At 41.0% G+C, this 23450-nt stretch overlaps 1 protein-coding gene across 3 annotated transcripts in view; it reads right to left on the reverse strand.

Moving 5' to 3' along the window:
* srbd1 (S1 RNA binding domain 1) overlaps positions 1-23450 on the reverse strand; it is a 307185-nt gene that overhangs the window by 214255 nt on the left and 69480 nt on the right. For all 3 annotated transcript variants that reach the window (XM_072264996.1, XM_072264995.1, XM_072264997.1), the window contains exons 13-15: positions 22936-23093; positions 16282-16372; positions 15633-15740 (exon numbers count right to left, since the gene is read on the reverse strand). In XM_072264996.1, coding sequence (XP_072121097.1) covers positions 15633-15740; positions 16282-16372; positions 22936-23093 — 357 coding nt within the window. The remainder of the gene's footprint in view (positions 1-15632; positions 15741-16281; positions 16373-22935; positions 23094-23450) is intronic.

Genomic DNA, 23450 nt, shown 5'->3' on the forward strand with positions numbered 1-23450 from the left:
CCATTAGTCCAATGTGCCAATCAGGTAAATAATATGGGTGTCGCTGAACTACTTTCATTTCTGCAACCAGACCTGTTGTTGCACAATCCCTTGTCCTTGAAGGTTAATTATCAAAATGTGCAGCTCAGTACTAACCATACCTACCAAGCAGTGATGCAGAAGCAAAAAGGCAAATGTAACATTAGTATAAGGGTGTAGTCATATAAAAAAGGTATTTAAAAAGAAGCCAGTTAAAATGGGTTGCCAGGGAATTTGATGCCATAATTTAGGTGCATTGAGATGAGGTGATAGAGATGAAAGCATGTGGATTATCATGGAGTTATGTAAAAGGTTTCCAGATTTAATTGAGAACTACCATTATAAATTTCACTTGAATTATAATCTAAGTACTGTTCCTTTTATTTTGACAAATATGTCAGTTTACTTTTTCTAAACTGATTATTGACTTCAGGAGGAGGAAACTGGAGATCCACAAGCCAGTCCTCATCCATGGATCAGAGGTGGAGAGAATCAACAACTTTAAATTCTTCGGCATTACCATTTCAGAGGACCTGTACTGGACCAAGAGCATAACTGCAATTACAAAGAAAGCACGGCAACACCTCTACTTCCTAAGAAGTTTGCAAAGACTCTAAAATTTTGAAAACTTCAGTAGATGTGTGGTGGAGTGTATATTGACTGGTTGCATCACAGTCCATCATGGATAAAACCCTTGCCACCACTGAGCACATCTACACTGAGCACTGTCGCAGAAAAGCAGCACTCAGTATCAGGGACCCATGCCAGGCAGGTCTACCCTCTTCTTGCTACTGCTACCAGGAAGGTGGTGCAGGCGCCTCAGGACTCACACCACCAGGTTCAGGAACAGTTATTATCCGGCTCTTGAACCAGTGGAACAACTTTAACTTTTGTATTTGCACAGTTTGTCTTTTAAAACATTGATTGCTTGTCTGTCTTGATGGGTGCAGTCTTTCATTGATTCTAATAGGGTTCCTGGATTTACTGAGGATGCTCAGGGAAAATGAATCTCAGGGCTGTATATGGTGACATATATGTACTTTGACAATAAATTCACTTTGACTGCCTTTAACTCATGTCCTTAAATCTATTAACAGTACTATATTTAACAAGTGTCAAACAGGAAATAAAAATTAAATCATCGTGCAGGAAGAGAAATAAAGACTGAGACATACCAATGGGATAAATGGAGACATTTAAATGAAAACACAGAACCATAAAATATCTCTCTGTCAACTCCATATTTAACTATGTATTGTGCAGATGCCAGAAGTTGCTATGAACTTTACCCACTAACTCTAGCAAAAAAATTCAGTTATTAGTTGAGCAAAATGCATGCCTTTGATTTGTTTTTTTTTACTTATTAGCTACTCTCAATGTCTTCAGCAAAAGGAGCTTCCGATATAAAATCAAGAAACAATTTTTGGCAGAATAATCTTATCAAACACAATGTCGTATGAACAACAAGGAGCTTATAAGACAATGTTAATGACAAGAATCAAACTTAGTAACTGCACTTCACAGAAATATCCAGGAGACAAAAAAAAAATCAAGACTGACATAATTCAACTTCCCCTTCCTTACCTGAGAAAAGCAGAACAATTCTAAAGTATAGCCTGAAGTTCAGTTAATAAAAGCAATGGATGCAGGACAGAGGACAGCTGAAGATGGGATAATGACAGTTTTGGATGGAAGCACATTTAGCAGTGGCACTGAAACAATGAAAACAGCTCCAAATTAAAAAAAAGGTCAATGAGGTAACACATTTGAAATGGGGGAAAATAAAACCCAAGCACAAGTGCTTTCTCCACATAGCTGGATTTTTTTTTCCAGCAAAGTACAATTCAAAAATATGACAAACATGATTTATGACTTTTAAAATTGCTGCTAGAATGAAGTGTGCATCATAATTGTAGCAATTGTATCCTGGATAATGACTGGCAGACTGCAGTTTGTGTGGCTTCAGAGCTGTGTGTCAGACATGGCTACAAGCAGTACTGTGGCCCCACAGGGATTACTTTGGCACCCTTCCTGTTTACCCTGTTTCCCTCAGACTTTAGATACAACACTCAATCATGTCTTCTGCAGAAATTCTCTGATGACTCAGCAATAGTTGGGTGTATAAAGGGAGGACAGGAGGATGAATACAGGGTCCTGGTAGAGGACTTTATCAAATTATGCAAGCTGAATCATCTGCAGCTCAAAATCAGGAAGACAAAGGAGATGGTGGTGGACTTTAGGAAGACAAAGCCTGTATTATTCCCTGTTACTATTGATGGTGAGGACATGGATGTGGTGAGGACCTACAAGTACATGGAGGTGCACTGGATGACAGACTTGAGTGCAGCACTAACACAGAGGCTGTGTACAAGAATAACCAGAGTCACCTCTACTTCCTGAGGAGACTGAGGTCCTTTGGAGTATGCAAGCCTCTCTACCAGTGTTCTACCAGTCTTTTGTCACCAGTACAATCTTCTACGCGCTAGTGTGCTGGGGCAATGGCATCAACACGAGTGATGCCAACAGATCAATAAACTGATTAGAAAGGCTGGTTCTGTTATTGGAGCCAACCTGGACACAGTGGAGGCTGTGGTAGAACAAAGGACCCTACGGAAAATCCTAGCAATACTGGACAATGTTTCACACCCTCTGCATGCCACCTTGGCCGAGAAGAGGAGCACTTTTAGTAACAGACGAAGACAACCATGGTGCTCCTAACAGTATCAATTAAGGTCATTCTTGCCCTCAGCCATTAGGCTCTATAATGAGTCAACCTACAGCCAGGGATATGATGACCTCCCCCCACCCACACTCCTGTTAGACTGTTGAAGTAACTTATTCTTTCTACTTCTCTTCTAATATTTATAACTGTGCACCTGTAATGTTACTGTGCCACTGTAATTTCCATCAGGATTAATTAAAGAATCTATTTATCTATCTGATTTTTTTAACATGCGGCAAGGACCAGAAACAAAGAAATCACATCCTAAGGATAACTTGAAATTTTGGGGTGAACTTTTATTAAAAAAATACCTGCTGTTGTCTTGTGGACCAGAGAGAGACCAAACTGCAGAAACATAACATTCACAAAGAGTAATTGGGGTAAAAATATTTAAATCTTGTCTGTTGATTATTGTGCCTGAATAACTATCGTTTTCAATATACACCCCTTGTTTCACTGAAGTTCATTTCTCTAATCTAGATTTCTTGTTGGCTCGGTTCATGGAATCTACCGCTAAGATAAGTGAGTCTAAGATTTGGGATTAGTTGGATAGATGGCAAGCTCTGGAAGTAACCAAAATAGAGGTCAGAGGTTATCTTGCATACAGGGACCACAAATCCAGAAACAGCTAAGGAAGTGGTCAGGTCCTGCCCCACCGAACTCATTTCTGCATACCTCGACAGTGTTTTACCCCCCCTTGTTCAATCCCTTCCTACCTATGTTCGTGACACTTCTCACGCTCTGAAATTTTTTGATGATTTTTAAGTTCCCTGGCTCCCACCACTTTATTTTCACCATGGATGTCCAGTCCCTATATACTTCCATACCACACAAGGAAGGTCTCAAAGCTCTACGCTTCTTTTTGGATTCTAGACCTAACCAGTTCCTCATTACCTCCACTCTGCTCCATCTCGCAGAATTAGTCCTTACTCTTAATAATTTCTCTTTTAGCTCCTCCCACTTCCTCCAAACTAAAGGTGTAGCCATGGGCACCCATATGGGTCCCAGCTATGCCTGCCTTTTTGTTGGCTTTGTGGAACAATCCACATTCCAAACCTATACTGGTATCTGTCCCCCACTTTTCCTTCACTACATCCACGACTGCATTGGCGCTGCTTCCTGCATGCATGCTGAGCTCATTGACTTCATTAACTTTGCCTCCAACTTTCACCCTGCCCTCAAGTTTACCTGGTCCATTTCTGACACCTCCCTCCCCTTTCTTGATCTTTCTGTCTCTATCTCTGGAGACAGCTTATCAACTGATGTCTACTATAAGCCTACGGACTCACAGCTATCTGGACTATTCCTCTTCTCACCCTGTCTCTTGCAAAAATGCCATCCCCTTCTCACAATTCCTCCATCTCCACCGCATCTGCTCTCAGGATGAGGCTTTTCATTCCAGGACAAAGGAGATGTCTTCCTTTTCTAAAGAAAGGGGCTTCCCTTCCTCCACCATCAACTTTGCTCTCAAACGCATATCTCCCATTTCACGCACATCTGCTCTCACCCCATCCTCCCGCCACCCCACTAGGAATAGGGTTCCCCTTGTCCTCACCTACCACCCTACCAGCCTCCGGGTCCAACATATAATTCTCTGTAACTTCCGCCACCTCCAACGGGATCCCACCACTAAGAACATCTTTCCCTCCCCACCCACTCTGCTTTCCACAGGGATCGCTCCCTACGCGACTCCCTTGTCCATTCGTCCCCCCCATCCCCCTGGGCATTTATCCTTGTAAGCGGAACAAGTGCTACACATGCCCTTACACTTCCTCCCTCACTACCCTTCAGGGCCACAGACAGTCCTACCAGGTGAGGCGACACTTCACCTGTGAGTCGGCTGGGGTGATATACTGTGTCTGGTGTTGCCGATGCGGCCCTCTATATATTGGCGAGACCCAACGCAGACTGGAAGACTGTTTCGCTGAACACCTATGCTCTGTCTGCCAGAGAAAGCAGGATCACCCAGTGGCCACACATTTTAATTCCACATCCCATTCCCATTCTGATATGTCTATCCACGGCCTCCTCAACTGTAAAGATGAAGCCACACTCAGGCTGGAGGAACAACACCTTATATTCCGTCTGGGTAGCCTCCAACCTTATGGCATGAACATTGGTTTCTCTAACTTCCGTTAATGCCCCACCTCCCCCTCATACCCCTTCCGTTAGTTATTATTTTATATATTCTTTTTCTCCCTCTGTCCCTCTCACTATACTCCTTGCCCACCCTCTGGGCTTACCCCCCCCCTCCGACTTCTTTCTCCCTAGGCCTCTCGTCCCATGATCCTCTCATATCCCTTTTCCCAATCAACTGTCCAGCTCTTGGCTCCATCCCTCCCCCTCCTGTCTTCTCCTATCATTTCAGATCTCCCCCTCCCACTTTCAAATCTCTTACTAGCTCTTCTTTCAGTTAGCCCTGACGAAGGGTCTCGGCCCGAAACGTCGACTGTACCTCTTCCTAGAGATGCTGCCTGGCCTGCTGCGTTCACCAGCAACTTTGATGAGGGTCTCCATGAGCAGGGCGGATGGATGAGGGTCTCCATGAGCAGGGCGGATGGATGAGGGTCTCCATGAGCAGGGCGGATGATCAAACGCGGTGTTAGTGCTCTGATATTATGAATCTTTACTTTCCAGAGCATTGAAATTTAGATTCTAATTGCATTTACAAAGTAATTTGCACTTTGTCTATGCAGTTATAAGACACTTTCAAGATGATTTTTCTTAATTTTGGATTAAAGTGCGTAGGAAAAAACACCAGAAGGCTATGGAGACAAATGATTCTTTGAAATTTGAGCTCCAACATTTTGAAACTTCAGAAACAGATCTGGACTTTCTAGGCTAGTTAAAATACCATAGTTCATAACATAAGAGATATTAAATTGTAACCAAAGAAAGCTTAAATCTGTAGTAACATCAGAAATTTGTAATTTTACTATGCACTGTGCGACTGTAGACTTAGAAACATTAAAAACACTCATAGTTGACTGTGATAAATAAATAAGCGCAGACATATGAACAGTGTACACTTTTAAACAGGTATGGATCAGGTAACAATAAAATATGCAGCATTGCCACTGAATGCGTACCAGGTTTGTTCAATTCCTAAAACAAAGAGCACATATTTCTCAACTTCAATTCTAACTAGGATATGAAGATGTTTTAAACTGCGCATTTTCAAGAGTTCTACACCCATTTAGAACCCATTATTAGTTTTACCTAATGAAAACAATGAATCCATATGCTTATGTGAGACATCTGCTTCAGTTAAAATACATCACACTCTTGGCTTGAACAGATCAAGTTAATAGAAAACAGTCAAAATCTGTATGAGTGCTGGCAATGGATAAAGATTTGTTGCAAAAAATCCTCATGACATTGGGTTGGGCAAAAGCCCAACACAAATTTCAGCCAGTTACAAAGGTTTCAGAAGAGAAATAATGGGAAAAAAAACCTTATGTTATTAATGTTGGACTGAGAAACATAAAAACCAGTGACACAATAAGGCACAGCAAAAAATACTTACTTCTCATTTAAGATTAATGTCAAATAAAAGTCCAGATGGTATTTATAAACATAAATTATTAGTTTTTACTTTAATAATTGGTTGCAATAAGTCTTTTTAAAATTTTTTCTCATGTTTTCCTAGTTTGATTCAGCTTTTACTTTTTTTTAAACATATTATGTCAGCAATATTTATACCTGCTGCCAACTTATGTAAGCTACACAACGTAAAAGCAGAACTAAAACAGAGGGAGCAAAGAAAAACTAAAACAATAAGTAAATTTCATTTAAATCTTATTTAGAAATAAGGTTTAAACAAAGTGAAGCATTTCTTCTTTGGTAAGATTAAAATGAAATAAAAGCAATGTGCTGGATAAGGTACTGATGAATAACCTGAAATGTTGACGTTATTTTGCTCTCCACAGATGCTGCTGAAATCAGCCAATCACTTGCAGAATTCTGTGTTTTATTTCAGCTTTCCAGCATCTGCAGTTACTGGATCCTTGAATAAAATGCATCAACTAAAAATACTGAATAGGAATCAAGCTCTTCCACAACCAGGATTACAACTTTTGGCTATTTTTAGAACACAAACTTTTGAGAGAAGAGTCCCAAACTGAAACGTAGAAAAAAGAGAAAGAAATATATGTTGGGAGAACTTAAAAATGATAGCATACTTAAGCAACAATTCAAAACAGTTGTAGAAGAACATCTCAACTAAAATGAAACAACACCTATTTGGAACAGACTTAAATGTGCTATGCAGCAATCAACAGAGGAGATAATCCCAGTACAAGAAATCCAACACACCAAGGGGTGGATAACCCAAGAAATTCTAGATCTGATGGAACAAAGGTGGTTAGTGAAGAATAATGAAGTGCAATACAGAGAGCTAGACAGACAGATCAGACAATTGTGCAATATTGCAAAGGAAGAATGTCTGAATCAAAAATGCAATGAAGCAGAAGGCCATATTAACAACAGCAAAGAAATGCACAAGAAACTTAAGGAAATTCCTGGAATTAAGAAAACCTCCTCTACAGGATGCATAAGATCAGGAGACGGATCCAGACTAACAGATCCAGATAAAGTATGTGAGAGGTGGATTCAGCATATAGAGCAGCTTTTTGAAGATAATAGAGGGGAACCCCCAGATATTAAACACTGTAATTCTGGCCCACCTATTACCAACCAAATTACCAACTAAAGCAATGAAAAGCATGAAACATGGTAAAGCCACTAGACCTGATGAAATTTCAGTGGAAATGATACAAACCCTAGAAGATCTGGGCATAGGTAGTCTTTTTGAACTGTTTAATGGCATATATGAGTCTGGTGTATTGCCTGACGATCTCTTGAAATCAGTATTTATAACTCTGCCAAAAATTCCTGGAACTATTGACTGCGAAAATTATAGAACAATCAGTCTTATGAGTCACATAATAAAGATTTTGTTGAGAATTGTTCTGAGTTGAATTAAAAACAAGTTGAGGCCAGAAACTTCTAAACTGCAATATGGGTTTATTGAGGATAGAGGAACTAGGAACACAATTTTCATACTATGAATGCTTTCAGAAAGGGCAATTGAATATCAAAATGATGTTTTTTTATGTTTTATTGATTTCACTAAAGCATCCAACAAAGTGCAACCAGAAAAAGTTATTTCAAATTCTCGCTAAACTAAACATTGACGGAAGGGACCAACAACTGCTTCAAAATTTATATTGGAATCAAACGGCGGCGGTAAAAATTGATGATAATATAAGCAGTTGGGCTAAAATTCAAAGAGGAGTTAGGGATGCGTTTCCTCACCGGAATTATTTAATATCTATAGTGAAATGATTCTCAGATAAATAGAAGAAATTGGAGGTGATAACATCAACAATATAAGATATGCAGACAATGCCACCCTAATAGCAAGTGCTGCAGAAGACCTACAAATCCTCTTAGACAAAGTAGTACAAATGAGTGCAGATTTTGGTCTAACCATCAACTGTAAAAAAAAGTATGGTAATATCAAACAGCAGGATACTCCCAATTGCCAATTGTACATCAGTAACCAAGAGATTGAACAAAAGACCAGCTTTAATTACCTTGGTAGTTTTACATCACAAGATGCTAGAGGTAAAGTAGAAATAAAAAGAATTGCCATTGCCAAAACCAACTTCCAAAAAATGAAATCCATTTTTACCAACAGACACATTTCTATGACACAAAGGCTTAGGATACTAAAATGTTACATCTGGCTAATCTTGCTGTATGCTTCCGCAACAAACTATAACACCAGAAATCCAAAGGAACTTAGAAGCAACAGAAATGTGGTTTCTTAGAAAAATGCTGAAAATATCATTTAGAGATAGGGTAACTAATGAGACAGTACTCCAACGTGCCCATACAAAAAGATCTTTAATGAGAACTTAAATTCCTGGGCCATGTCAGCAGAAAGGGAGAAATAGAATGCTTTATGCCTAGGAAACACGGAAGAGGAAGGCAAAGAAGAAAATATATGGACACTGTGAAAGAACTAACAGATCTAAGTGTGCGAGATATCATTGACGCTGCGAGGGATCATTCCATGTGGTGTGCCATGATCGCCCAAGTGTGTAACGCGCAAGGCACATGAAGTGGAAGTCATCCCAAATCAGCAGCATTTTATTAATAAGTTTAATGCTTAACAGTTTTATTATTATTGAATATAAAAATATCTAAAATTTTCACTGACAAACAATTCTGGAGAACCAAATAACCACAGAAAAACTGCCTCAATGAAATTCTCATCACACCATGTAATGTTTTTGAGATGTGGCCCATCTTAACCAATGCCTCAGGCCTACAACTGAAAAACAAATCCTCATCCATCCCTGTCCACCTCCCAGAACAATCTACACAGCTCTCTTGATAAAGTGCTCAAATTCCAAAAAATTAACATCCTTCAAAGCTAGAACATAGAACAGTACAGCCCAGTACAAGTCCTTCAGCCCAAAAAGTTGCGCCGACCCATTTTAATCTACTCCACAATCAAACTGTTAGAACAGAGAACATAGAACAGTACAGCACAGGCCCTTCGGCCCACAATGTTGTGCCGACCCTTAAACCCTGCCTCCCATATAACACCCAACCTTACATTCCTCCATATAACTGTCTAGTAGTCTCATAAATTTCACTAGTACATCTGCCTCCACCACTGACTCAGGCAGTGCATTCCACACACCAACCACTCTCTGAGTTAAAAAAAAATCCTTCCTCGAATAACCCCCTTGAACTTCCCACCCCTTACCTTAAAGCCATGTCCCCTTGTATTGAGCAGTGGTGCCCTGGGGAAGAGGCGCTGGCTATCCACTCTATCTATTCCTCTTAATATCATGTATACCTCTATCATGTCTCCTCTCAACCTCCTTCTCTCCAGAGAGTAAAGCCCTAGCTCCCTTAATCTCTGATCATAATCCATACTCTCTAAACCAGGCAGCATCCTGGTAAATCTCCTCTGTATCCTTTCCAATGCTTCCACATCCTTCCTATAGTGAGGTAACCAGAACTGGACACAGTACTCCCAAGTGTGGTCTAACCAGAGTTTTATAGAGCTGCATCATTACCCCGCGACTCTTAAACTCTATCCCTCCACTTATGAAAGCTAACACCCCATAAGCTTTCTTAACTTCCCTATCTACCTGTGAGGCAACTTTCAGGGATCTGTGGACATGTACCCTCAGATCCCTCTGCTCCTCCACACTTCCAAGTATCCTGCCATTTACTTTGTACTCTGCCTTGCAGTTTGTCCTTCCAAAGTGTACCACCTCACACTTCTCCGGGTTGAACTCCATCTGCCACTTCTCAGCCCACTTCTGCATCTTATAAATGTCTCTCTGCAATCTTTGGCAATCCTCTACACTATCCACAACACCACCAACCTTTGTGTCATCTGCAAACTTGACAACCCACCCATATGCCCACGTAAGACTTCTACAACGTCCCTATTGCATGAGCCTCTAACACCACCAGCGTCTCCGAGGCTCCTGCCAATCTCTATGTAAAAAATCCACCTCTGACGTCGCCACAAAACCTCCCTTCACTCACCTTAAATGGACATCTCCGGTATTCGCTAGTACTGTGCTGGGAAAAATTGTGCTGTCCATTCTATCTTTGCCTCTCATAATCTTATTCAATTCTATCAAGTTGCCTCTCATTCTTCTTTGCTCTAAAGAGAAAAGTCTGAGTTTGTTCCACTTTTCCCTCATGAGGCATGTTCTCTCATCCAGGCAGTATCCTAGTAAATCTCCTCCGCACTTCTCCTTTAATAAGGTGACCAGGACTGAACACTAATATTACCTTTATTCACATTCTGCTGCTTACCCGACACTGCTGGATCCCCATTCATCAATGCCTACCATTTAGAATTCACTTTTTTTATACAAAAACCTATTAATGGGCACTCTCCTATTTTGTAACCTCTTCACGCCTGTGTGGTGTTTCACCGAGACATGGTTACACGAGCAAATTCCGGATTCCAACACCACTGTGAATGGGATTTCAATGATACAAGCAGACAGAGTTCATCTACAGTGCAGTAAGAGGAAGGGAGGTGGGCTTGCTATGCTTGTGAACAATAGATGGTGTAATCCCAATCAAAGAATGAATCTGCAGTCTGGACCAAACCGCTTGCTGTAAGTTTGTGTCCATTTTATCCACCACGTGAGTCCAGCCATGCCATATTGCTCGTTGTCTACATTACGCCTTCCCAACACAGTCCTGATGTTGCGTGCAGTATCATACACACTGCCATCGCGAGATTCCAAACTCAACACCTCAATGCATTCAATGCAGTATTGGAAGACTTCAATCATGTTTCTCTCTCAACAACCCTATATACCTTCGATCAGTTCGTCAAGTGTCATACAAGAGAAAATAAAACACTGGATCTCTTGAATGCAAATGTTAAACATGCACACAGCTCCACAGCTCTCCCCCACTTGGAAGATCAGATCACAATATGGTTGGGTTGTACAAGCTCAAAGTGCAGCAACAGCTAGCTACTCCTAAGATAGTAAAGAAATGGTCTCCAGAAGCCATCAAGGCCTTGAAGGGCTGCATTGAGGTTACTGACTGGAATATGCTTTGTGAACCAAATGGGGAGGACATTGACAGACTTACTGATTGCATCACCAGCTACATGAACTTCTGTGTGGACACTGTAATACCATCAAGGACTGTTCACTGCTCCCCTAACAACAAACCATGGGTCACCAGTGATTTAAAGGCTCTTCACAACCACAAAAGGAGTGTCTTTAGATCAAGAGACGGGGAGGAATTGAAATATGTGCTGAGGGAGCTAAAGGAGATCAAGGTGGCTAAAGAGGAAGGAGAGAGCTGGAGAACAAGTTTGGGCAGAGTAGCACAGCTCCCTTAGCACCAGCGCCTCCCCTCTTCCCGCCCCCCTCCAATTCAACACATGGATGAGCAACACAGGCTATCACTGTCTACATCGTCTCCTTGCCCTGCACCTACCCTCCACACGCCAACTGTAATCATCCCGATCTTCATCTCTCCCAGCCCCCACCTTCCACCAACTCCTCTGTCATCATGGACTCACCTTCACTATTGAGCAGGTGAGAAGGGCTCTGGAGAAACTCCAAAAGGACATAGCATTGAAACCAGGTGATGTGAACCCCAAGGTCCTGAAGGAGTGTGCTGAGCAGCTGTGTGGAGTTCTCCAGCACATTTTCAGTCTGAGTCTCAGCCCGGAAAGGGTTTCGACTGTGTGGAAAACATCATGTGTGGTCCTGGTACCCAAGAATGGCCTAAAGTCTTGAATGACTACTGTCCAGTGGGCCTGAGCTCACACATCATGAAGACTCTGGAGAGACTGGTCCTGGCTCACCACCAACCCCTGGTCAGATCAGCCCTCCAGCCCCTGCAGCTTGCCTACCAGGAGCACAATGAAGTCAACAATGCTGTCAGCTACCTGCTGAAAAGAGCTTACTCCCATTTGGATAAGCTGGGCAGCACTGTGAGGATCATGTTTTTTAATTTCTCAAGTGCCTTCAATACCATACAACCCTCATTGCTAAGAGGAAAAGCTCCGCTCAATGCAGGTTGGCACTTCCATTGTAACCTGGATAATGGACTACCTGACTGGCAACCCACAGTTTGTGCGGCTTCAGGGGCCCCAAAAGGGACTGTATTGGCTTCCTTCCTGTTTACCCTGTGTATCTCGGACTTTAAATACAACACTGAGTCATGCATTTGCAGAAATTCTCTGATGATTCAGCACTAGTTGGGTGTATAAAGGGAGGACAGGAGGATGAATACAGGGCCCTGGTGGAGGACTTTATCAAATTATGCAAGCTGAATCATCTGCAGCTCAACATCAGTAAGACAAGTGAGATGGTGATAGACTTTCAGAAGACTAAGCCTGCACTGCTCCCTGTTACTATTGATGGTGAGGACGTGAATGTGGTGAGGACCTACAAGTATCTGGGGGTGCATCTGGATGACAGACATGAGTGCAGCACCAACAGAGAAGCTGTGTACAAGAAGGGCCAGAGTCACCTCTACTTCCTGAAGAGAATGAGGTCCTTTGGAGTATGCAGGCCTCTCCTTCACAAGCTCTACCAGTGTGTTGTTGCCAGTACAATCATCTACGTGGTGGTGTGCTGGGGCAATGGTATCAACACGGGTAATGTCAACAGGATCAATAAACTGATTAGAAAGGCTGGTTCTGTTATAGGAGTCAAACTGGACACTCTGGAGGCTGTGGTAGAACAAAGGCCCCTACGGAAAATCCTGGCAATTCTGGACAATGTTTCGCACCCTCTGCATGCCAGCTTGGTTGAACAGAGGAGCACTTTTAGTAATAGACTAAGATAACTGCGCTGCTTCGAAGAAGTCATTCTTACCCTCGGCCATTAGGCTCCACAATGAGTCAACCTACATGTAGCCAGAAAAGTGATGACCTCCTGTTAGACTGTTTGAAGTAACTTATTTTTTTAATTCTTTCTTACTTCTCTTCTAATATTTGTATATTTGTTTATCTGTGCACTTGTAATTCTTCGATTACACGGTAACGTCCTTTTGAATCAGTTAAGTATCTATCTTTCTATCTCTTCCATGTACTATGGATTATTAAACTAATCCCTCATACATTTCTTTGCACATACTTTTGTGAACGTGCATTTTGATCTCTAAGGCTTATGCTTTGTAATTTTGCTCTTTAATCTTTACATATTTACTCTTTGATCAAACTTAATAATTCTCCTCATATTTCCTATATAGTGTGGTGTTCAATTTTTTTTATTGATCATGTTTTCATTTGCATCTACATTACAAGTATTACACAATAATAAAATATATTTGTTTATAAAACAAAATGAAAATTTGATTACTGTACTTAATGTTTATAGCTTTCCACATGGATGTGCTCTTGATTGCCATTCTATTATTTTCAAGTTTGCAAGTTTTAAGGTATGCTGTGGGCATAAGGCTTCACACAAAGCATATGACAGAAACCCATATTTCCATTTATATACGCTGTAGCTAGTTGAACTGCTAGCTTTAACAGCCTGCTGGAAAGAACAATCTCAAAACATTTCTGTCAGCTGTGATCAATTTTCTTAAAGTGAATTATCTAACACTTCCAGTCTGAAATAGCATTAATGTCTCTAATTAAAATTCCTGATTTGTTTGCAACCTTGTGCTAATAGAGTTCTTAAAGCCAAATTATGAATTGATTTTTTTTTTAAATCAGAAGTTATATTATCAACAGGGCCTACTTAAAACATGCATTTTGCTTTTCATTTACTTTATTTGTAAATCTTGTCACTAACTTTTACTTTGAATAAAACACTTCAGTTGGGTAAAAGTACAAAGATCATTGCAAAAAGAGAGTACAGAAAGGATTCACTAGGATTGAAGGCTTCAGTTTTAGAGAGAGATTTGACTGGGCGGGTGTGTTCTCCCTGGAGTACAGAAGACTGTGGGATAACTTGATAGACGTATATAAAATTATAAGAAGTGTAGAAAGATAAATTGAACCTTTTTCCTAAGGTAGTGCTATCAAAAACACGAGGGAATAGGTTCAAGGTGCCCTTTTTTATTCAAAGGGTGGCTAATATCTGGAAATCAGTGCCAGAGAAAGTGGTGGAGTCAGATGCAATCAGTATCTTTAAGAGACAATTAAACAGGAACTTGAATGGGTAAGGGATTGAAGGGTACAGGCCAGTGGTCCCCAACCACCGGGCCGCAAAGCATGTGCTACCAGGCCGTGAGGAAACAATATGAGTCAGCTGCACCTTTCCTCATTCCCTGTCACGCACTGTTCAACTTGAACACAGGGTTTCCAACTGTCCCGTATTTGTCGGGACATCCCATTTATCAGGCTAAATTGGTTTGTCCCATACAGGACCACTTTTGTCCCGTATTTCCCCCGCTAAGGCAGAGCGTTCCTATGAAACCTTTCGTGCCGAAATGGCGTAAAGCGCAGAAGCAATTACCATTAATTTATATGGCAAAAATTTTTGAGCGTTCCCAAACCCAAAAAAAAACCTATCATACCAAATAACACATAAAACTGAAAATAAATAACACTAACATATAGTAAAAGCAGGAATGATATGATAAATACACAGCCTATATAAAGTAGAAATAATGTATGTATAGTCGGGAAGATGAAGGCAAAACCGATTTGTGGGGGAAAAAATCGGCACGTACGCACATGTGCACATCACATGCGCACGTCAGTCGTGCGCACACAGGTGCCCGTGCAAGGTGTCATGGTCATGGTAGTCTTTCCTGAGGTAAAGTGTCCCGGATTTTGACTGCTACTTTTGTCCCTTATTTGGGAGTGAGAAAGTTGGCAACCCTAACTGTAAAAGATATGTTGAGGTGAGTTTAACCCTACCTTTGTGTTGGGCACGTGGCCAAGTGGTTAAGGTGTTCGTCTAGTTATCTCAAGGTCACTGGTTCAAGCCTCAGCTGTGGCAGTGTGTTTGTGCCCTTGAGCAAGGCACTTAATCACACATTGCTCTAGTCTGTGCGAGGAGTGGCGCCCCACACAGACTTCCAATCTGCGCCTTGTAAGGCATGAAATGCCCGACACAGACCTCTCATGGTCTGAGTCGACATTCCCTCCCTCTCCCCCTTCCCTCCCTCCCTAACTCAACTTGAACACATATCGCCCCATCCCCCGCCCCAGTCGGCCAGTCCACAAGAATATTGTCAATATTAAAACGGTCTGCGGTGCAAAAAAGGTTGGGGACCCCTGGTATAGGCAAAAGGGAATTAATGTTGACAACAGGCAAACGTAGATGTAACATGGGCTCAGTACGCCGAAGGGCGTGTTTTTGTGCTGTCCAACACTATGATTCGATTATGAAGAAAACTGAAGAGGACTTACCAATAGACAACATCTAGAGGAGCAAAATACTGCCGGTTAATTAAGTCAGCAAAGAAAGACTCTGTTTCCCTGCAGGCAGTTCCATTTCCAATAACTATGGTTGAACAACTTCAGAAAGGAAGAAAACAAAGTTCCATTTAGAAAATAAATTAAAATAATAAAGGAAAATCTTTTGAAATTTACTTGAGAAAATAAATTCCAAACATCTGCCTGCAAAGATACACAGCAGAAAGTTTGCTTTACTTTTCCAGTCATCTGGTTGACCATTCACATACCTTTCATTTTCCCACTATGCTTAAATTCCAATTTTGTGGCTATAATTTGAGATTGCATTTTCTTTTCTCAAGTAAAAGCAGGTCATCAAAGACATTTTTACCCTTTGTTTTAAAATATTAAGCTTAAATTTTTATTATCACCTATCACTGTCACCCCACTCTTAGAATTTAGCTCATTAATCCATGTTTAGATTTGTCTCGTGATGAGGTCTCAAGGTCTGTGCATTGGTAAACAGGTTATCAGTGAGTAAAAGGCATTACTGATGACAGCTTCCCAGATTTACTCTGCAAAAATTTTAAAGTACTTCAGCGTTTGGTAAAAAAAGTACACAATCAGATGTCACAAACGCAGATGAAAGATATAACTGTTGTACCTGTATTTATGAAGTAGCTGCTTTAACTTTTCAGCTGCATTCTGTGCTCCTTGACCAAATATGTATAATACATCAGTATGAAGGATCTGGCCTGGAGCAAAAGCATGAGGGTTAACATGAGATCAAATCACATAGGGAACAGGATCACACTTATTTTCAAATATAACTTCAGAATCCTCCATGACAAAATTCCCTTAAGCTAACAGGTTTTAAATTTTGAACAAACTCTTATTAAAATCCAATATTAAGTACTTGATACCTTATGCCTACACCTTAAATTTGTAAGGATTTTGGTATGTCCCCATTGACCCTTACCAATTTTTATCTATGTGCCTTAACAAGCATCCTATCTGGATGCATACAGCTTTGTATAGCAACAGCTTTGCACATGCTCGCAAGAAACTACTGAGTTGTGTACACAGCTCAGCATAACACAGAAGCCAGCCTCCCCTGCCTCAGTAAAGCAACCAGCAGAATCAAAGACCTCACCCAGCACAAAAATTCTAACATCTCCCTCCTCGAAGAGACAGAAGATACAAAAGCCAGGCCCAAGGATGCAATCTCACTGGCTCTTCACTCGTCCTTCGACCACCTGGACAACATCTACGTCAAGCTGCTGATTATTGATTACAGTTCAGCACTCAACACCATCATCCCTTCAGTACTAATCAATAAGCTTCAAAACCTGGGCCTCTGTCCTTCCCTCTGCAATTGGATCCTTGACATCCTCATCAGGAGATGACAGTCAGTTCGGATCATAAATAATATCTCCTCACTGACAGTCACCACCGGCGCACCTCAAGGATGGATGCCTAGCCCACTGTTCTACTCTCTCTACACTCACAACTGTGTAGCTATGCACAGTGCAAATGAGATCTATAATTAACCAATAACACAAATGTTGTTGTCAGAATCTCCGATGGTGACAAGAAGGTGTACAGAGTGAGATATATCGGCTGGTTGAGTGATGTCAGAACAATAATCTTGCACTTAACATCAGTAGCACCAAGGAATTGAGGAAGGGAAAGTCGAGGGAACACACTCCAGTCCTCATCAAGGGATCAGCTGTGGAAAGGGTGAACAGTTTCAAGTTCCTGGGTGTCAACATCTCCAAGGATCTATCCTGGGCCCAACATATTGTTGCACCAAAGTCTCCAGAAAATTGTACCGTAGAGAGGATTCTGACTGGTTGCATCACTGTCTGGTGTGGAGAAGCCATTGCACAGGATGGAATAAAGCTGCAGGAAATTGTAAACTCAGCAAACTCCATCACAGCACTAGTTTCCCCACCACTAAGGACACTTTCAAAAGGGCAATGTCTTTAAAAGGCTGCATCCATCATTAAGGACCCCAATCACCCAGAACATGCTTTTAATAAGAGGAGGTACAGGATCCTGAAGATGCACACTCAATGATTTCGGAATAGCTCCTTCCCCTCCACCGTCAGCTTTCTGAATGGACAAGAAATCCCTGAGTAATACCTCACCATTTTGCTTTTTTATTATATTATAATTTATAATAATATTTAATGTATTGCACTGTACTGCTGCTGCAAAAACAAAGTTCACTGCATCGTCGTCGTCGTGGCTATCCCTCGAGGTCAAGGATGATGGACTTCATTCTGTTGATCAAGTGGCCCACAGAGTGAAGACACCTATGCGTGTATTCATTTAACGTGTACTTGATGTTGCACCCCAAGAAGCACACAATACTTCACAAATCAACTAACTGATCCCAATGGCATGGAAACCACGACGATTGGAGCTCATGGATTTGTTGCAGCCTTCATCCACCTTCACAGCAGTTGAGTTCGAAGTAACTTCATCCGCCTGTTCCACCGCTGAGGTCTTGGTTGGATTGTTCTTTGTCAGGGACCTCACCCTCGACCTTACCGCCATGGGTGACCCTACCAGGAGCATAGCTCCAGATGGCATCGCTCATGGGATCTCAGGACCACACAAGCTTCTCCACCGTGACAAGGTGACAATCCACGGATACATCAGTGATAACAAACCTGATTCTGAAGGACAGCTTCTACTCACTGTTAGAAGATTGTTGAATGGTGTTTTAATATGATAAAATTGTCCCTTGATCTCATAATCTACCTCATTATAATCTTACACCACAATATTTACCTGCACTGAACTTTCTCTGTAGTTGTGTCCTCTTATTCTCTTATCTTGTTCTACCTCAGTGTACTGTGGAATGATTTGAGCTATATGAACAATATACAAGGCAAGCTTTTCACTCCACCTCAGTACATGTGATAATAATGAACCAATTCCAAACTACTGCATCATCAAATTATACATCAAACAAAACATGCAAGCAGCATTACTGGGCATGCAATAGAACTCAAAATAATAATATTTAAAATATTTTTATACTATCCAAAATATTACAAACATTTTATCTCAATAACTCCATCTGGGTGCAGAAATTATTTTGCATGCATTTTGCATCAATATCTCACAAGCTGATAAAAACTACATTTTTGTTGTGTGATAATGGCTGACAGAACAAATTCCCATTCTTTGAACAAGGCCACTGGATCTTTAGCTTACAATTTGCTTTATTGCCTCAAGCAGACGAGTATCAATCCAGATCATGCACTGAAGTCCAAGCACGCTGTTAAAAAGAACATGCACGTAGGAGCTTATGTAGCAGCATTCATACTCAATGGAACAGCTCATACAATTTAATAAGTAATCCCATGAAATTTAGAAGCTTGGCAGCAAAAATAAACTTTTTAAACACCTACATTAAATGTCCCTGCCTCGGCTGTCCAATCGTTCCTCTACAGACATGTGGACCTGTATATCAGCTGGCACTGCAGCTTACAAAAACTTTAATTGTCATAACCTTGCTGTGCAGCTTTTCTTTAATTTGACCCACACATTCCCTCTTTTCTGAGAACACTCCCTCACAGACATTAACCCATACCACTTCTTTTATACTTTTTTCTCTGAGAATCATTTGATTTCACATCTCAATCTAGTCCTGTTGTGAGCCAAAAAGCACCAATTATTGTGCATGTTCTCATGTGATGGAGATAAATTCCTAGGAATCAATAATCTTTTGTGGTATATTTCAGCTTTATCGTTAGTATCACAAAATACTATTTCTCTTTGAAAAATTACAGAACACATCACTGAACTTTAGCCATCAATTTAATTTAAGAAATATAAACACAGTTGTAAATTATCCATAATTGAATTGGTTAAGTAACATAGATTTTAACAGCAACTTTAACTTTTCCATCCCCAAGGAAGCAAGAAGTAACAGAACTGCTGCCCAGATTTGATCATTGACACATCATTTCATAGCTGACTGAAGACTTCCTGGAAACCAGAATTCATATGACTTGTTTCTGATGCTACACTCATTTCCTTTATCTTTCACTTTTGCCCTCGCTTTTCATGCCTGGAGGGCTTCTTAGTCTGCACAAATAACATATTTCCACCCCTCCACCCTGTTACTTATGATATCAAGTGTTGCACTGCAACCTGTCAGTGCTAATGTTCTGCTATCTCTTCAACTAAAATGCCTGACTTCTGAAAAGTCTTCCACTAATTGCTCCAGCTATCGTTTTGCTAACCTTTAAGGTAACAAACAATATGCTGGAGGAAATATGCAAGTCGAGCAGCATCTGTGGAGGGAAAAGAAATAATATTTTCTGTCGACTCGCAGAGTTCCTGCAGCAGATTGATTGTTAGCTTCAAATTGCAGAATCTGCAGTCTCGTGTGTCACCTTTAAGAAAAAATGATTTATTGGGTTAATTCACATAAAATGATCTCAGCAAGAGCATCTGAGGTGTACTTGAATGACAATCATGAGCAATATGAATTCAAAATGCACTTTACATTGGGATGAACATTTACAAGTTGATTATATATCATGATCCCAGTACTATACATTTGGCTTCAAACTGCATCTGAAAGCTCTGTAAAATACAACTTCAATTTAAGAAGTTGATCATCCCCCATCAGGAAGGTCTCAAAGCTCTCCGCTTCTTTTTGGATTCCGGACCTGACCAGTTCCCCTCTACCACCACTCTGCTCCGTGCAGCGGAATTAGTCTTTACTCTTAATAATTTCTCCGTTGGCTCCTCCCACTTCCTCCAAACTAAAGGTGTAGCCATGGGCACCCATATGGGTCCCAGCTATGCCTGCCTTTTTGTTGGCTTTGTGGAACAATCTATGTTCCAAACCTATTCTGGTATCTGTCCCCCACTTTTCCTTCGCTACATCGACGACTGCATTGGCGCTGCTTCCTGCACACATGCTGAGCTCGTTGACTTCATTAACTTTGCCTCCAACTTTCACTCTGCCCTCAAGTTTACCTGGTCCATTTCCAACACCTCCCTCCCCTTTCTAGATCTTTCTGTCTCTATCTCTGGAGACCGCTTATCTGCTGAGGTCTACTATAAGCCTACTGACTCTCACAGCTATCTGAACTATTCCTCTTCTCATCCTGTCTCTTGCAAAAATGCCACCCCCTTCTCACAATTCCTCCATCTCCGCCGCATCTGCTCTCAGGATGAGGCTTTTCATTCCAGGACGAAGGAGACATCCTCCTTTTTTAAAGAAAGGGGCTTCCCTTCCTCTACCAAAAACTCTGCTCTCAAATGCATCTCCCCTATTTCATGCACATCTGCTCTCAATCCATCCTCCTGCCACCCCACTAGGAATAGAGTTCCCCTTGCCTTACCTACCACTCCACCAGCCTCCAGGTCCAACATATAATTCTCCGTAACTTCCGCCCCCACCACTAAGCATTTCTTTCCCTAACCCCTTCTCTCTGCTTTCCACAGGGATCGCTCCCTACACGACTCCCTTGTCTATTCATCCCCTCCATCCCTCTCCACCGACCTCCCTCCTGGCACTTATCCTTGTAAGCAGGACAAGTGCTACACATGCCCTTACACTTCCTCCCTCACTACCATTCAGGGCCCCAGACAATCCTTCCAGGTAAGGCAACTCCTCACCTGTGAGTCGGCTGGGGTGATATACTGCGTCCGGTGCTCCCAATGCGGCCTTCTATATATTGGCGAGACCCAACGCAGACTGGGAGATCATTTCACCGAACACCTACACTCTGTCCGCCAGAGAAAGCAGGATCTCCCAGCGGCCACACATTTTAATTCCACGTCCCATTCCCATTCTGATATGTCTATCCACGGCCTCCTCCACTGTAAAGATGAAGCCACACTCAGGTTGGAGGAACAACAGCTTGTATTCCACCTGGGTAGCCTCCAACCTGATGGCATGAACATTGACTTCTCTAACTTCCGCTAATGCCCCACCTCCCCCTCATACCCCATCCGTTATTTAGTTATATACACACATTCTTTTTTACTCTCTCTCCTTTTTCTCCCTCTGTCCCTCTCACTATACCCCTTGCCCATCCTCTGGGCTTCCCCCGCTCCCCTTTTTCTTTCTCCCTAGGCCTCCTGTCCCATGATCCTCTCATATCCCTTTTGCCAATCAACTGTCTAGCTCTTGGCTCCATCCCTCCCCCTCCTGTCTTCTCCTATCATTTCAGATCCCCCCCCCCCACTTTCAAATCTCTTACTAGCTCTTCTTTCAGTTAATCCTGATGAAGGGTCTCAGCCCAAAACGTCGACTGTACCTCTTCCTAGAGATGCTGCCTGGTCTGCTGCGTTCACCAGCAAATTTTATGTGTGTTGCTTCAATTTAGGCACATCTTTGGTACTTGTAACATTGACATTGCAATAAAAAAAATCACATTTTGGCACAAGAAATTCAGCATTAAATTAGTTATGAATTTGGCTGTGCCGTTATTCTTGCATACACAATGTATTAAGCATCATTCATGAAGAAAATTTAATGTGTGTAATATTTAAACAATGAAAAAGTCAAAAACTTTTGAGAGAGTTGAGTGGGGTAAAGACACAGATAACATTCTCAGAATATTCCTTTAGAAAAAAAAGTGAATAAACTGGATATTTAAGCATCAATTCTACTTTATAATTTCATAAACAATATTGTTTTCCATGGATTAATTTGCATATTCAACAAGGATCAAAGTTCCAATTTTTATATAAACATTCCCCGATAATTCTTTAGCAATCTTGAAGTTTACACCATCCAGACTTCAATATTCTATATTTACATAAACAAAACCTCAAATAGTCTAGTTCAAAAATTATCAACAATGATTAAATACAAATTTTAAAATGCATTCTCTTTGCAATGCTAATAAATTACAAAGATATAAATTTAGAGGAGAACGATCATCAAGTTAATATAACGTTTTCTACCCAAAGATTCAACAGACAAATATACTGATTTGAGAGGTCCTGAGCTACATGTTACAGAGATTCCCAATCCTTGCTGTTAATTGGTCTCAGTGAGGGTGGCAATGTAGTAGCAGCTGTTTTCTATTCAACACATTTATACCCTGACAGAGACTATCCAAACAGTGTGCAATAAATTAAAATTGCACTTTATGGCCTGCAAACCCACAGTGCGATTATTTCTGTGCATTTTGTTATACCATGTGTACCATAACATTTTAACAATGGAAAATTAAATATTAAACTTTAGCAACCTACTTTAAAACTGTACAAAATACATTCATATAGTCAGAGTTAGTATACGTCTCCAAAGAAAAAAAGATTTTGTACTTACTGGTGGCAGAAATGATTGATAGCTTACAGCCGTGCCTAAAGCCAGGATCAATTCCCATCAGAACCTGGCCACGAACAGGATTAATCAAAAGAAGCTGTCGAAGGTTTCTCCCAAACATTGCAATTGATTCTTTCTCAGCATTTGAAGTCAAAAGGGACCTTGAAAGAAATAAAAATTGAAATATTAAGTCCATTAGCAAATTAAACAAATAAAATGTTCAAGCAAAATACAAACCTCATATCAACATAACTTTAGTGTTTCTTTTCTATCCAGAGTCCATAAAATGTCAAGTGAGAACATTTTCAGAAGTGTAAAATTATAATACAAAAAATCTTAATTTGTATAAAAATGTGAAATATGATATATTTAATATATTAAAATATGAAAACAAGCTCTGCTGAAAATAAGTCCTCCTGAAGGGACTCGGCCCGAAACATCAACTGTACTCTTTTCCATAGATGCTGCCTGGCCTGCTGAGTTCCTCTAGCATTTTGTCTGTGTTGCTTGGATTTCCA

Source organism: Mobula birostris, chromosome 8 (assembly GCF_030028105.1).
Source record: "Mobula birostris isolate sMobBir1 chromosome 8, sMobBir1.hap1, whole genome shotgun sequence".
Classification (NCBI taxonomy): domain Eukaryota; kingdom Metazoa; phylum Chordata; class Chondrichthyes; order Myliobatiformes; family Myliobatidae; genus Mobula; species Mobula birostris.